The sequence below is a fragment of the Cinclus cinclus genome, chromosome 2 (genome assembly GCF_963662255.1).
Source record: "Cinclus cinclus chromosome 2, bCinCin1.1, whole genome shotgun sequence".
Taxonomy (NCBI): Eukaryota; Metazoa; Chordata; class Aves; order Passeriformes; family Cinclidae; genus Cinclus; species Cinclus cinclus.
Window position 1 is genome coordinate 64,872,741 of NC_085047.1, and position 12,747 is coordinate 64,885,487.

At 34.5% G+C, this 12,747-nt stretch overlaps 1 protein-coding gene across 6 annotated transcripts in view; it reads right to left on the bottom strand.

Moving 5' to 3' along the window:
- The window catches only part of PCDH9 (protocadherin 9), a 666,436-nt gene that overhangs the window by 369,818 nt on the left and 283,871 nt on the right, over nucleotides 1-12,747 (bottom strand). For 2 of the 6 annotated variants that reach the window (XM_062487766.1, XM_062487763.1), the window contains one exon: nucleotides 2,961-3,026. The exons of the other annotated variants lie outside the window; for them this stretch is intronic. In XM_062487766.1, the coding sequence (XP_062343750.1) occupies nucleotides 2,961-3,026 (66 nt within the window). The remainder of the gene's footprint in view (nucleotides 1-2,960; nucleotides 3,027-12,747) is intronic. 6 annotated transcript variants of the gene reach the window in all.

Below are 12,747 nucleotides of genomic sequence, written 5' to 3' on the forward strand. Positions count from 1 at the left end.
GAACACACCCATGGGCATCCAGCATCCCACAAAAGACTGAACCTGAACCACACCCACAAAAGTCCAGTGGACAGCCAGGGCCCAGCCAGGATGTGCAGTTGGCATGTGTGTCCTGTATCACTGCATGCTGGTTTGAATTGGGCAGAAGGAAATGTAGCTTTAACTGGCGTGTGTCTATTGTAGAATAGGTTGATTAAAAGACAAAGTGCTATCCATGTGCTCTCATCTCTGCCACATCCTAAATACATTTTAGATTATTCATCACTGAGTCTTCTGTTTCCACTCCTGCATCTATTCCACCCCAGCCTTGCTCCCCCACAAAATCGTGCTGTCTGCACTGCTGCTATCACCTACATGAGACCCTTACCTGAGAGCTTCAGCATCTAGTATTTAGGACCATCTACCACAAATATTAAAGGCTGAAATGACTGAAACTGAACTTCAAGAAACAGAAAATCCATTAGCTCTGAAAATTGTTCTAAGGCTCTTTTTTTTTTTTAATTTTTATTCTATTAGATACTATGTTAATGGAGATTTGCTTTGCCAAGACTCCTTTTGAAAGAGGCTATATAATTGCCATTTAGATGTACAAAGTACTCACAGGTAATTCAGCTGTTTTTAAAAAAGCAAGAATACAAGACAACTTTATTCATACTCAATAGTACATTGCAAAATGTGCAGTCCTCATTCACTCTAGAGATCATCAATATTACTTAGGTATTTCTTAGACTATGAACATCTATCAATATTAAAATGATAAAAATATATTAGAACCTCTAAAGGGCTTTACATAAGTAACAGCTTGGAGGATTTTTTCAAAGCCTAACCTTCACAGGCACAGAAAAGGATCCTTAATTAAACTCATTAGACAGGCTATTGTTGTCATCTATCAAAAAACAACAACAACAACAAAGCCAAAGCCAATGTCCAATATCAGACAGTAAATAGAATAACTTTTTCCATTTTTAAAACTGAGAACAAGAACAGGAAAAAATTCACTCATTTTTAAAAACTCTTGAAGGATTGAACCTAGCTGAAAAAAAATTGTTTGTCAAAGACAATTCTTAGGGAAAGGCTGAGAGAGTTACATAAAATGTTCCAGAAATTAGCTTAAAATGTTAGAACTTTCTTCCTTTTAGTTACTTTAGTACTTACTTTCTGGTAATTAACATCTACCTTCCTGAAATACATTTCCCTAACATCTGTAGCTCTTGAGACATCAGCTTTTGCAATGTGATATATAGAGTAATATACTTTTCCTCAAAAATGGGTTTGATCATGAAGCATTACATACATATTGACCTTAGATTTAAATAAACCAGTACACTACAACTCTTTATATTAAAATTAACATGCAATGAAATAAAGTATTAGGCTTGACAGCATCTGCTAAAATACTACACTCAGAACCAATACAAAAGGAGCTAAGTAGATATGTGAATGTTTAGTCTCGCAAGGTATTTTATTGCCTGAGTCCTCCTCAGTGAGGTCCAACCATTATCTATTGCCATAAAAAGAATTTATAAATAGCTTTAGCCACATAGATTTCTAGTTGGAGACTAAATGTAATGGAATAAAATGTTTCAACTGGAAAGGACCTACAGTGATCATCTATCTCAACTGTGAATCCCACTTATTACTGTGTTCACTTAAAGTTACTTGGCTTCAACAGTGTCTAATGCCTTATTTTTTACTGAAAATTTCCTTCAAAATTGTTGTGGTAATCAATTAATTTATAATCACTGCATTCTCTATTCTTATTAGAAAGGAGACAGATATATATATAGAGGTTTTAATCTAGATCAGTTTTATACTACATTGGCATTCAACAAAGTTTATTCAGAATATTTCACACTAAAAATGTTAAAGTAATACCCTTAACTCTAAAATGCCTACACTGAAGCTAACGTATCCTACTATTAAAGACAAAAATTCAAACACCCAGTAGGTAGTTAGAAAATGTAGTTTTAAATTTATATCTGATACAGAAAACTCCAGTTTCCAGGAAATTTTCTTCTGATATAGCTTAAAGGAAGTTGCAAAAAGTGTGTAGTTTTGGGGAACAAGGCCTATATTACAAAGGGAATAGCATTGTACTGTAAATTTATCATTCAAGCAGTTGAACAAATGTAATTAAATATTTAATAAGATGCAACTAAATTTAAATGGCATTTATTGCTTTCAACCTTCAAAACACTACAAAGTTCTGGGCTTTTACATGGAGTTTTCTGGTATTAGTTTCGAAGAGACTCTCCTAAAAATACATATAGTGGACAGATTCTACAGTCCTTTATTTCACACAAAAATCCAGTGTGAAAACTGACAGATTAGACTGCATTTCTGGATTTTAAAAAAATTGTACATATCTGAACAGACCATGACTCTTCCTTAATGCAGGGCTTTAGAAATCAAAGCACTGAACTCTGGTGCTTCTGTGATTTCTGACTCTGATAGTGGAGGACAGACAGCATCTGCCAGACTCAATTTCTGAGAAGTCCACATGGTGCTCAAAAGGAGATTATTATTTTCCCTGGTTTACTAGGTTGGAGTTGAGAAGGAAATGTTATACAAGATTTTCAAGAAGATGCTGGAGAAGGGTACTGTTCAGTAGGTCCAGCTGTGAGCCATTAATTGCTCTGAGAGGCAGTAACTAACCACTCACTTATCTGAGTAAAGATAAGAGAAATGGCCTTACTATAAACTTCAGCTGAAATAATCTCTCTTCTCCCTGTCAGATGCTACCATACAGTTCTAGTTGACTACAGGCGTTACTTCAACTCCACACCAGTGTGACAAATGTTGAAAAGAATGGAAGGACACTTTGCACACATTTGCAGTGCTGCATTTCTTATGAGCCTCAGAAGTTCAGTCCATAGAATTCAGTGACAGCAGGACCCAAAAAATACCTATCTTAAAATTAAATGCTTGTTTTATTTGTTGCAGTGGATCTGATATCTTACCACCCATGGTTTGTCAGGTACCCAAATCTCCCACAAGTACTTCGGCATATCTCCAAAATTCAGTGCCTAAAAAGCAATAATATTTAAATAAAAAAAGATGTGTCAGCCTTACTACAGATCTTCAGATCACCCACCTCCCCAGATGGCCCAATATTGGTACTGTAGAAAGCAAAATGTGAGTAAATTTCTACTGAAGACAGATAAATAACTTTTTATGATGGTTCACAAACTTCAGAGGCCACAGCCTAGTGTTACCAGATATATGGGTGGTAGTATTTAAAATGCTACATCAAACATCACTGTGGTTTCTGAAAGCTGATTGTTGAACATTTTGTTGTAGTCAGGCAACAGATTTGCAGACGGGTTTTTATTGTTCTGTTTAGTGAACTACCAAGTTGTCTCATAAAAAGAAACTTTTCTCCTTTTTAGTTTAATGCACTATTAAGCTTTTTATTAAGATATTATTAATCAGCCTTGAGACTCAAAAAAGCAAAACCAGCAGATCTTTGAAACTGCAGTTAAAGCTGTGTTTAATGTGGGAGCATTAATGGATGTTCATGCTCTGTTACTAACTGCTGAATATAAATAGCACTATGTACTACTTCAGGTTCCCTCCTGAGTATCATACTCACACATCCCAAAATATCATGTCTCAGAGGACTAGAGTTATAAAGACTGTGTGTATATGACTGTATGAGAACAGTGGAGAGAAAGTTCAGCAGGTTACTAAGTTTGCAGAACCTTCAAATCTGCCTATTCTGAGAGGAACTGATGTCCTCATCAGGAAGGACAGTCAGAAAGTCAGCAACCAACACAGCACCAAGCCTTTGCACTGTTCTATTTTATTTGAGAAAAGAAAGCTTCCCAGTGAGAGAACATAACATTAAGAGTAATGTTTTTGGAAAGTCGGACAATTTCAAATCCATTCTCTGTAGAGTAATACGGCCAAATTGCAAATAAGCACTCTGTGCCCATATTCAGAAAGAACATTAGTATTCTGTACAGAATGGTTTATCCACTCCTTTACCACTCTATAGTGAGCAAAATCCTCTGAACACTTTACATCAAATAGTACTTTTACTTGCAATGGAAAACACATGTCTCTTCCAAAGTACTCCCAACAGATACCTTGGATATTTCACAAAAGTTCTGTGTTCTTGGAGAATTGTATCACAGTTCAGCTTTTTCAAGAAATCCCCTTGAAAACAGAAAGTCATTTTAAGTATTTTATCTACTAAAAGTACTTTCCTCTCATATCTGAAGTCACATTTCCAGCTGAATTCAGGAAGTCCCTTTTTGTCATCTAAAATGAAAAAGCAATAAAACAACTTAACCTAAAAAACCCAAAATTAAAATGCTTTACACAACCAGAAATGTTATTTGGTCTTACACAAGTAGAAATGTTACTCAGTCTTACACTCTGCTTGAAAAGGCACTTAGGTAATCCATGGACATTAATAGGGAGAGTTTAACAATAAGGTAAAGCCATCAGGAATGCCTCATTCTAAAATCTGCCTGTATTTTCTGTGATGTTTTACATATGATTGTTTTGTTTATTTACATGAGTACAAATGAAGAGCAATTCACCCAAAGGCAATGGAATTAAACTGGTTAAAAGGCAAAGAAGGAGTCCCTGTGGACCAAGCTCTCTCTTAGAATGCATATTGACCATTTGATCCACTTTGATAAAGTGATGAGTTTTTGAAAGCATACTCCATATTACCTAATACCCTCCTACTTGTTAGAAAGTCACTTTTACAAAAATTTCACCTTTGCAGAACTAATTATTTTCCTGAAAATAACTGAAAAGTAATTACAAGACAAATTTCTATGCCAAATAATGAATATTTCTCCTATTCCCTTAGCTAGCTGAAAGCTTAGGGAGACCACCAAAATAAAACTGGAATGAGCAGGAATAAAATCTCATTCACATAACAATTTGCAGATTGAAAAGACAAATTCATGGCATCATAAAACACAATGCCTTTTTTTCTACAAAAGAGCAGACTACAGCTACATCGGACGTGAAAAATGTCTCTCACTTTCCCATGCTTTCGGGAATAGTTCATATCATTACATATTGCAGGGACAGAAAAGAGAACCAGAGAAGCAACAGATTCACAATATCCCAATATCCCCATCCTTTTTTACAGCTTTCTTGTGTGCACCAGTATCTCATAGAAAGCTGTACTGAAAGCAATCCCTGCTCTCAGTCTTCCAGTGGCAATTCGAACTGCAATTAAATTTGGACCATACTCTTCACACAAATAAATTACAGCTTAAGGCTGAAGGAAAAAGAGACTTTGATACAGAGGAGAGGGGGAAAAAAAAAGTAGTTGTTAAAAAAGAGTAAAATAAATCTTATTTTTAAGTATTACAAAGAATGAAGTTCTAACAGGAGATGAGTCCCTTGTCCCTGAGGTCAGGTTAGAAAGTACTGACAGCCTAAATTCATGATTCCTGCAATGGCTCATGGCTGCCATACATTTAAAATATAGGGTTGGATTCACAAGGTCTTAAGAATATATGGCTTCCCAAAAAGCTGTTCAAAAGTCAACATAATTTAAGATATTATAAAACATGCAAGATTTGTTTCTGTTAAACTTAGTAGAGTTTTATCTTTTTCTTTCTAACTGTTTCTCTATTTCATGATCTGACATCAGCAAAATCTTTCAACCAAAATGCACACTTGCTTTTTATTTAATTTATCATCCTACATTTACAAACAAAAGTTTTATGGGAATACCTTAAGCTAAACAGTTTGGATGGAAGAGAGAAATGACAAAGTCAGCATCAAAGATGAGATTGCAAACCAACAGGAAGGAAGATAACAGAAAAACTTGCCAATTGCTTTTGCCCTATAAAATGAACATATAGAAGGAGAGACCTCTAACAGTAATGAAAACAACCTACTGTGTCATCATTTTATGCAAGAAAGGGAGAGAGAAGATTAGCCTAAAACTCCTACAATAATATGGATTTTTTTTCAGCTGACAAAAGCAGTACTATATGAAATCTTTTCTGTGCTTTATTTCTAATTACCTTCTATCCTTTAATGAACAAGAAAGCACTTGATCTTGAAAGTCCTTGTGCAGTCAAAACTCCCACTAAAATTAATGGGACGTTTTTTCCAGCCTAAGAGCTCTGAGATCAGTCTTCATACTTAGCTCTTTCTAAGCTACTTCCATTAATCAAACTTCTTAGGCTTTTTCCTCTCCTTTTCCACTAGGATCATATACTAAAACATACAGACACTAGAAATCATAACCTTGCCTCAGGAGGAAATCCTGCTGCACTTTGTTATCCTCGAAAATTAGTTCAATTTCACAAGTAAAACCCCAATTCTGAAGAACCTTGATTACCTGGACACCTAATACTTAATTTTGGCTTCTTTCAACAGTTCTGACAGATGTTGTGACAGTGCCTGCAGAAGTTAAGCTGTCTAAATTACACAATTGCCTCTGGAAATCAAGCTGTCACAATTACACAACTGAAATTCACATACACAAACTTTCTAATCAGACAAACCTCACTGCAACTAACTGAAAAAAACATAAGGGACTCTGAACAGTCCTGTGTCTCACCCCCAGCAAAACAGGAGTTTAGAGACTATGGTTCAATCCTTGTTTCTCCTATTGTGGCTCACATATATCTCATATACCTAAGAGGAATTAAATTAAATTATTACTTGCGTGCCTCAATAAACCACTTCATTTTGCAGACTTGGTTTTGCAACAAAATCTACCAAAAAAATCTGTATTCAAAGGAATTTACTGGTATTATGGCTTCAATACAGTAGCATCAATACCCCACCCCTCACTTTTCTCCCACTGAAATAGGTGTGCCCAGCATGAAAATAAAAATAAGATACACTGTAACCTGCCAAATGATGTGGTACTAACATTGTCCTAAGAAAAATTATGACACTCATTTATGGCTGATCATTAATAGGTCTTAGCAAGGGTAACCTCCTGTGTTGTTTCTTTTTCTCTTCAAAGGCACAGTAATGTATATATAGATGGAAAAACTGTCAAGACATCATGGCATTTAACTGTTCATTTACAGTCTGAGAGTGACTGTAATGCACCAGCATACAGTCTAGTAATGATACACTTCTGTATGGATTCTTTAATAGAATTACATCTTCCTGTGAGGATTCTGTAATATCTGTGAAGATTCTGTAGCATTGCCTTCATTTATGAGAAATTTAAGTATAATGAAATTCTGATCTTTTAATAATATTGAAGAAATAAAAGATCCAGCAGATGTCAGAAAGAAAGAGAAATAAGGATGATGAAGTGGTTTGCACTTTGACTCATTAATACATACACATAAAGTACCTTCACGGTAAACACTTTGTTGAAGAAGCAGCACCTGCTTAGCTCACTGGGTTCTTTTCTTTGCCAGCTAGCCAGGTTTAACTTTACACCGGTATTCTTTTGCCTACAGCTCATATTTATGTTTAAATGTTGTCATTTAAAGCACTTGAAAACACAAAGAAAAATATCAAATAAATAATACCGACTGGTGATGCTTGGTCAACATGGAAGTTGGAAAAAAAACAATAGAAAAAAAATCAGCAACTACATAATTTACAAAGGTAAGAAATTTTTCATCTTTTCAAAAATGAAACCTATAAAGAACACCTACACAGGAACAGACACTTCCTAAAGGATGAAGTAAAACCATAAAAGGCAAACTGCAATTTTTTAAAAAAAGAATGAAGGATAATTAAAGTAAGAATAAGCCAGTGTTAGAACTAAAAGGTTCACAAGATGTGCAATTATTTTCCGGGGTGAGCAATTAAGTATGCTTTAGAAAGACAAATGAACATTTTGTCAGATAAAGAATTGAAGTACATTTTTCACTGCATTTTCCTTTTTTTTCCTTTTAAAAACAGTCTAGAAACTACCTATATTGGTGTTAGCAATGAATACAGAGCACAGAAAATCTAGTAACACAAATGTTTTGGAGATGACAGAGAAATTTTACCTCATCAGAAGAAACCAAAAAGTGGCTTCATAATTCAGTTTTGATTCCCAAAGCATGTGCATTCCCCCACACATTTCTTTAATTGCAATACTTTACACTAGCAAAATATTTACTGATAATAATCACATCTCTTAGTCACCATTGCCTCACAGAGCTATATCCCCTGTCTTTATCCCAGGTTCCTTTGTTAAATTAAGTCTCTGACAGTTGGTTAGTAATGGTTAAAATGAGATGCAAGGAGGAATTAATGCTGCAAGGACTGTGTAAACGTAAGATCAGGTTCACCTTTAATATTTTGCAGTCAATTCATTTCTCTCTTCTATTTATTGTCTATGTAATGTCTAATTAATGCTGATCTCCTGATGTGAGACCACTTGACAGATGTAAAACTTTATCACATGTAAGGTACTGAATATATAATTCCTGTAGAAGTCCTCTCTTACTTTGAACACAGACATCTAGATGCAATCCATGCATAAGGACAACATAATCTAATTATTAACCAATACCTCTTGGCATTTCTACTACAGTGCAAATCTTTATGGCTGAAATGGATCCGGACTGACTGTTAATGATGAGTTTATAACTGATTTCAGCCATAAAAGATTATAATATCATCCTACAAATATCAAATTATTGTGGTTGTTTGCTTCTCCAGTGTTGCCTAAATTATCATCTGTGAAGTCTTCCATCCTTATCTCAAGGGCAAAGGAAAGATAGGGTAAGTAAGACAAAGAATAATGTGTGGTTCCTGAGAAATAGATGACCACTATTTTGGCTTACATGGATTACCCCTACATGAAATAAATTGGTGCTTTAAATTTAGCTCAACATGGATGTGATTTATCAATGAAAAAACACAAGAAAACTTCTTACTGATAACTCCAAGGTCAAGAAGATCTAAGGTCCAAACCACCACCTGACCAACAATGATTGTCTTATTGCACTGCAGTTCATTAGAACTGCACCTGTTCTGTGGATACATTTTGGGAAAAGTGGATGATAAGGGCCTATGTATCATCTCTCATGTCTGTGAAACTTTCTTCAGGTGAAACTGTAGAAAGGTCAATTGTATGAACACACCCCCAGCAGCATTCAGGGGACAGATTGGTTCAGGAGCCGCAGCATTAAGATAGCAAACTACATGTGATGGGAAAAGAAAAAGAAAAAAAAAAAAAAAGGCAGAAAAGAAAAAAGCACACTTTTTGTAAATTCTGGAGATTTCTAAATGTTAAGTGACAGTATGCTAAAAACAAAACAAAAAGCAAACAAAAACAAACAAACAAAAAAACAAAAAGAAGTAGAGTAGACTCTTTAAAAGCAGACATCCCTCTTCCTCATTTTCTCTCAAAGGCAATGTATTACAATGCAAAGGACAACTCTTTACATCTCAGAAGAGGACTCTAGTTTGGTGGAAAGACTCTTAGCCAAGAAAATTGTACTAAAATCCTAAAAGTGGATGTGATTTAACTTGGAAATTTGCACTACATTTCAATATATTATTTTTTTCCCCACAATTTAATGGTCTGACTCCAATCCTATCAAGTCTATAAGCTCAAATTGAGCTGGCAATAAACACATACATTGAGAGTTTCTGGTAAAGATTTGCACGGGTAACACATCAATTCTTTTTTATGAAGGAGGAAGCAGCAGCCCTCACTGAGGAAGAAGACAGGTAATTACTGCTGCCATTTCAAAGAAGTGTAAATGTCTGACAATAGACAGAAGGAAATTAGGAGATTAACATCATCAGTTTATTTATATCACTATAAAGAATAGTGATAAAGTAGTCCTAATGAAGACCACCAGTATATTACAGAAACAAAGCAATGCTTGAAACTTCAGAAGCTACCCTGATTACAGTGCCTGGGATATGACTGACTGAGCCCACTGAACTAAAACTCACAAACTGAAAAAAATATGGTTTGTCAAGATTTAAATAAAGAACCTACATTGTTACAGACATTCCTATTCATTTCTTAATATACCTTTCTTCTATAAAGCATAATCTTATTTTTCTCTTCTATCCGATTGCCACAGATTTTATCCCAGTTCTTACATTGATGTTAGTACTGGAGGGAGAGGAAAGGGTTGTGTTGAGGTTTAACCCATTACATATATAATGACACATTTAACAGATTTGCTTAACTAATGAGTTAAAGGCTGATTCATACCCTAAGCTGTCTTATCTGTCATTCATTATCTCCATATAGAGAAAAAAATAAATAACCACTTCCCTTTTGTGCTTCTTCATAAATATGACCTACCGTTTTAAACAAAACATATAATTTTCAAGCTCTTTATTTTTTTTCTAATTCTACAAAAGTCACATCTAAACTGAAAACAGAAGTCAATAAAATAATGCTGTCATTTCAGCAATTTGCATAGCAAAAGTGTTTTGCTCAGATTAAACAATAAGATGAAAAACATTTTTCAACAAGATAATGCCAAACTGAACTCAAAGGTCTGAAATCTTGGCTTGTTATACCATCCCACACTAATCCTTTCATTGCCAGCAGTTGATTTATATCAGTGAGTATTACAATATAATGTAATTAGTAATGCTAATATTACCACAAATAGTATAAACAGCTCTGCTCTACTGCCTTTAAATTATTTTTGTAAGCATGTTAATAACATACCATCAAGCATCAATACAAATCCTTGACAGCTTCTTGAAAAAAGATTATGCATGTCTAAGCAATTTTCTCATACACAGGTTTTCTTTAGAAAACATGTTGTCACTATTCCATTAGCTCAAAAGGGAGCGTATGCATAAAAGAATCTCTGCTAAAGAAGTCTGACTGCTAGCCAGGAAAGCATATGCTCAATAGTCTGTATTTACTACTGGCTGGGTTAGGGTTGTAGGTAGCACAGCACCAAATTAATTTCATCTTTAAAAGATGTCTAGCAGTGCAGTGAATGAATCCTTTGAATGGCACAAACCCTCATGTTAAAAGTATTTCAACAGGGACTGTTGGAAAGAAAACACAGTAGATATGTAGAGCAGACCTCTTAGGTCTGACCCAGAGTCTCTGAAGTCCTCCAGAATTTGGATGGTGTCCTAAACTAGACACCTACCTGGAACAATTAAAAAAAAAATTCCCACACATCAGCCAAAAAAAAAAAAAAACCAAAACCAAAAACCAAAAAACAACCAAAAGCAAACAAACAAACAAACAAACAAACAAAAATCAAACCAAACAAAAAAACCCCCACACACTATCAAACCTAAACCCAAAATGAAATTTATATATTTTTGCCAAATATCCTACCATAATTTAAGGGTACCTAACTCCCCACAGTAAAATGCTACATAACTGACAAAGGTAAAAACAGAGTCTAACTCAGCATTCCAACAACTATTATATTGATCTTCCTTCTGGAAGTGCCATTACTTTTGCTATAGATGGAGTCCAGCATAGACATCTATCATTTTGCTGTTAAAAAGTTCAGCAAGGATCTTACCATCATTGTTCAGATATTTTCCATATTGTCAGATGGTTGGCTGATTTGATTCTTTTTCCATTTTGTATGGAATTATTTGCTTAATAAGATATTCAGAATGGCAACAGGAATCCTTATCACTTTGATAAGATACATATGAGCCTAGAGAAGAAAGTCAGTTTTGTCAGGTTAAATTATACAGAGATGGAAAACAGTTTTTTACAGATTTTTTTTTTTTCAATCTCTCTCTCTTTTTTTTTTTTTCTTTTTCTTTTCCCCCCAAACAGTATTTTACCTTATTAATACAAGTATTTTAACTCAGTGTTCTTCAAACATTTCTATGTCTATGTCTATATCTTTCATGGAATATTTCAGTCTAAATTTTTAAAGTTTGTTTACTGCAAGCAAAGATACAATGGAAATGTGGATTTGATCTTAGTTTTGTTGTTTGGGGTTTTTTTTGCTTTTTTTTTTTTTTTTGAAGGGAATGTTGGGTATTTGTTATTGTGATTTCTGGATTTTTCTGTGAAAGCATACACAATCATAACTGTGGCTATTAATGGACATTTACTTTCATAGGTATACTCACAGTTTATCTGAAGGAAAATTATGTTACATGATTCTATTAAATACCTTCTATGATGTTTCCACTTATCTATACCTTCACAATCACTTCACTGAAACCATAACTTGATGAACAAAATTCACCTCTTATGACTTTTAAATTTTGTCTTGCCCGGGAAACCAAGAAAATGGAAAAGATACTTTAGTCAGCCTAAACCAAATCCTTCCTTTGACCATCAAATAAAGAGAACTTACCATCATATTGTTGGATCCATCACCTGCTTCACTTCTAGGGCTGAAATTTTACAGATGCTTCTTCTGTTTTGATTTCACTTAACACTTTTACATTTGAAGTGGATGATGTCCAACAATTAGCAAGATTATGCTAAAATAAGCAACAATTTTTATTCTTTAATTAAGGGTGATCATAAAGTCATTCCTCCTGTTGTGAGATATTTAGAGGAATAGAGTCTTTCAAGATCTGCACCATCTAAGGATTGCTTAGCATGTGAAGATGAGAGATCCATTACATAATTTATTTCTATGACAGCTGATGTGAAAATACAGAGAAAAAAATGTATAAATCTTCCTTTCCCTAGCTTTCCCTAGAGCACTGGTACAGAACCAGGACTGACCAGAAAAATACAGTTCAGTAACTCAGTTTCAGTTTAAGCAGCCAATATAAGCCTCTTCATTACTCCCAAGCTATTGACAAAAAAATAATCCACCTGATTAGTCTACTATATTAACTTTAAAAAACACCAATTAATTGTGCAAGTTTTAT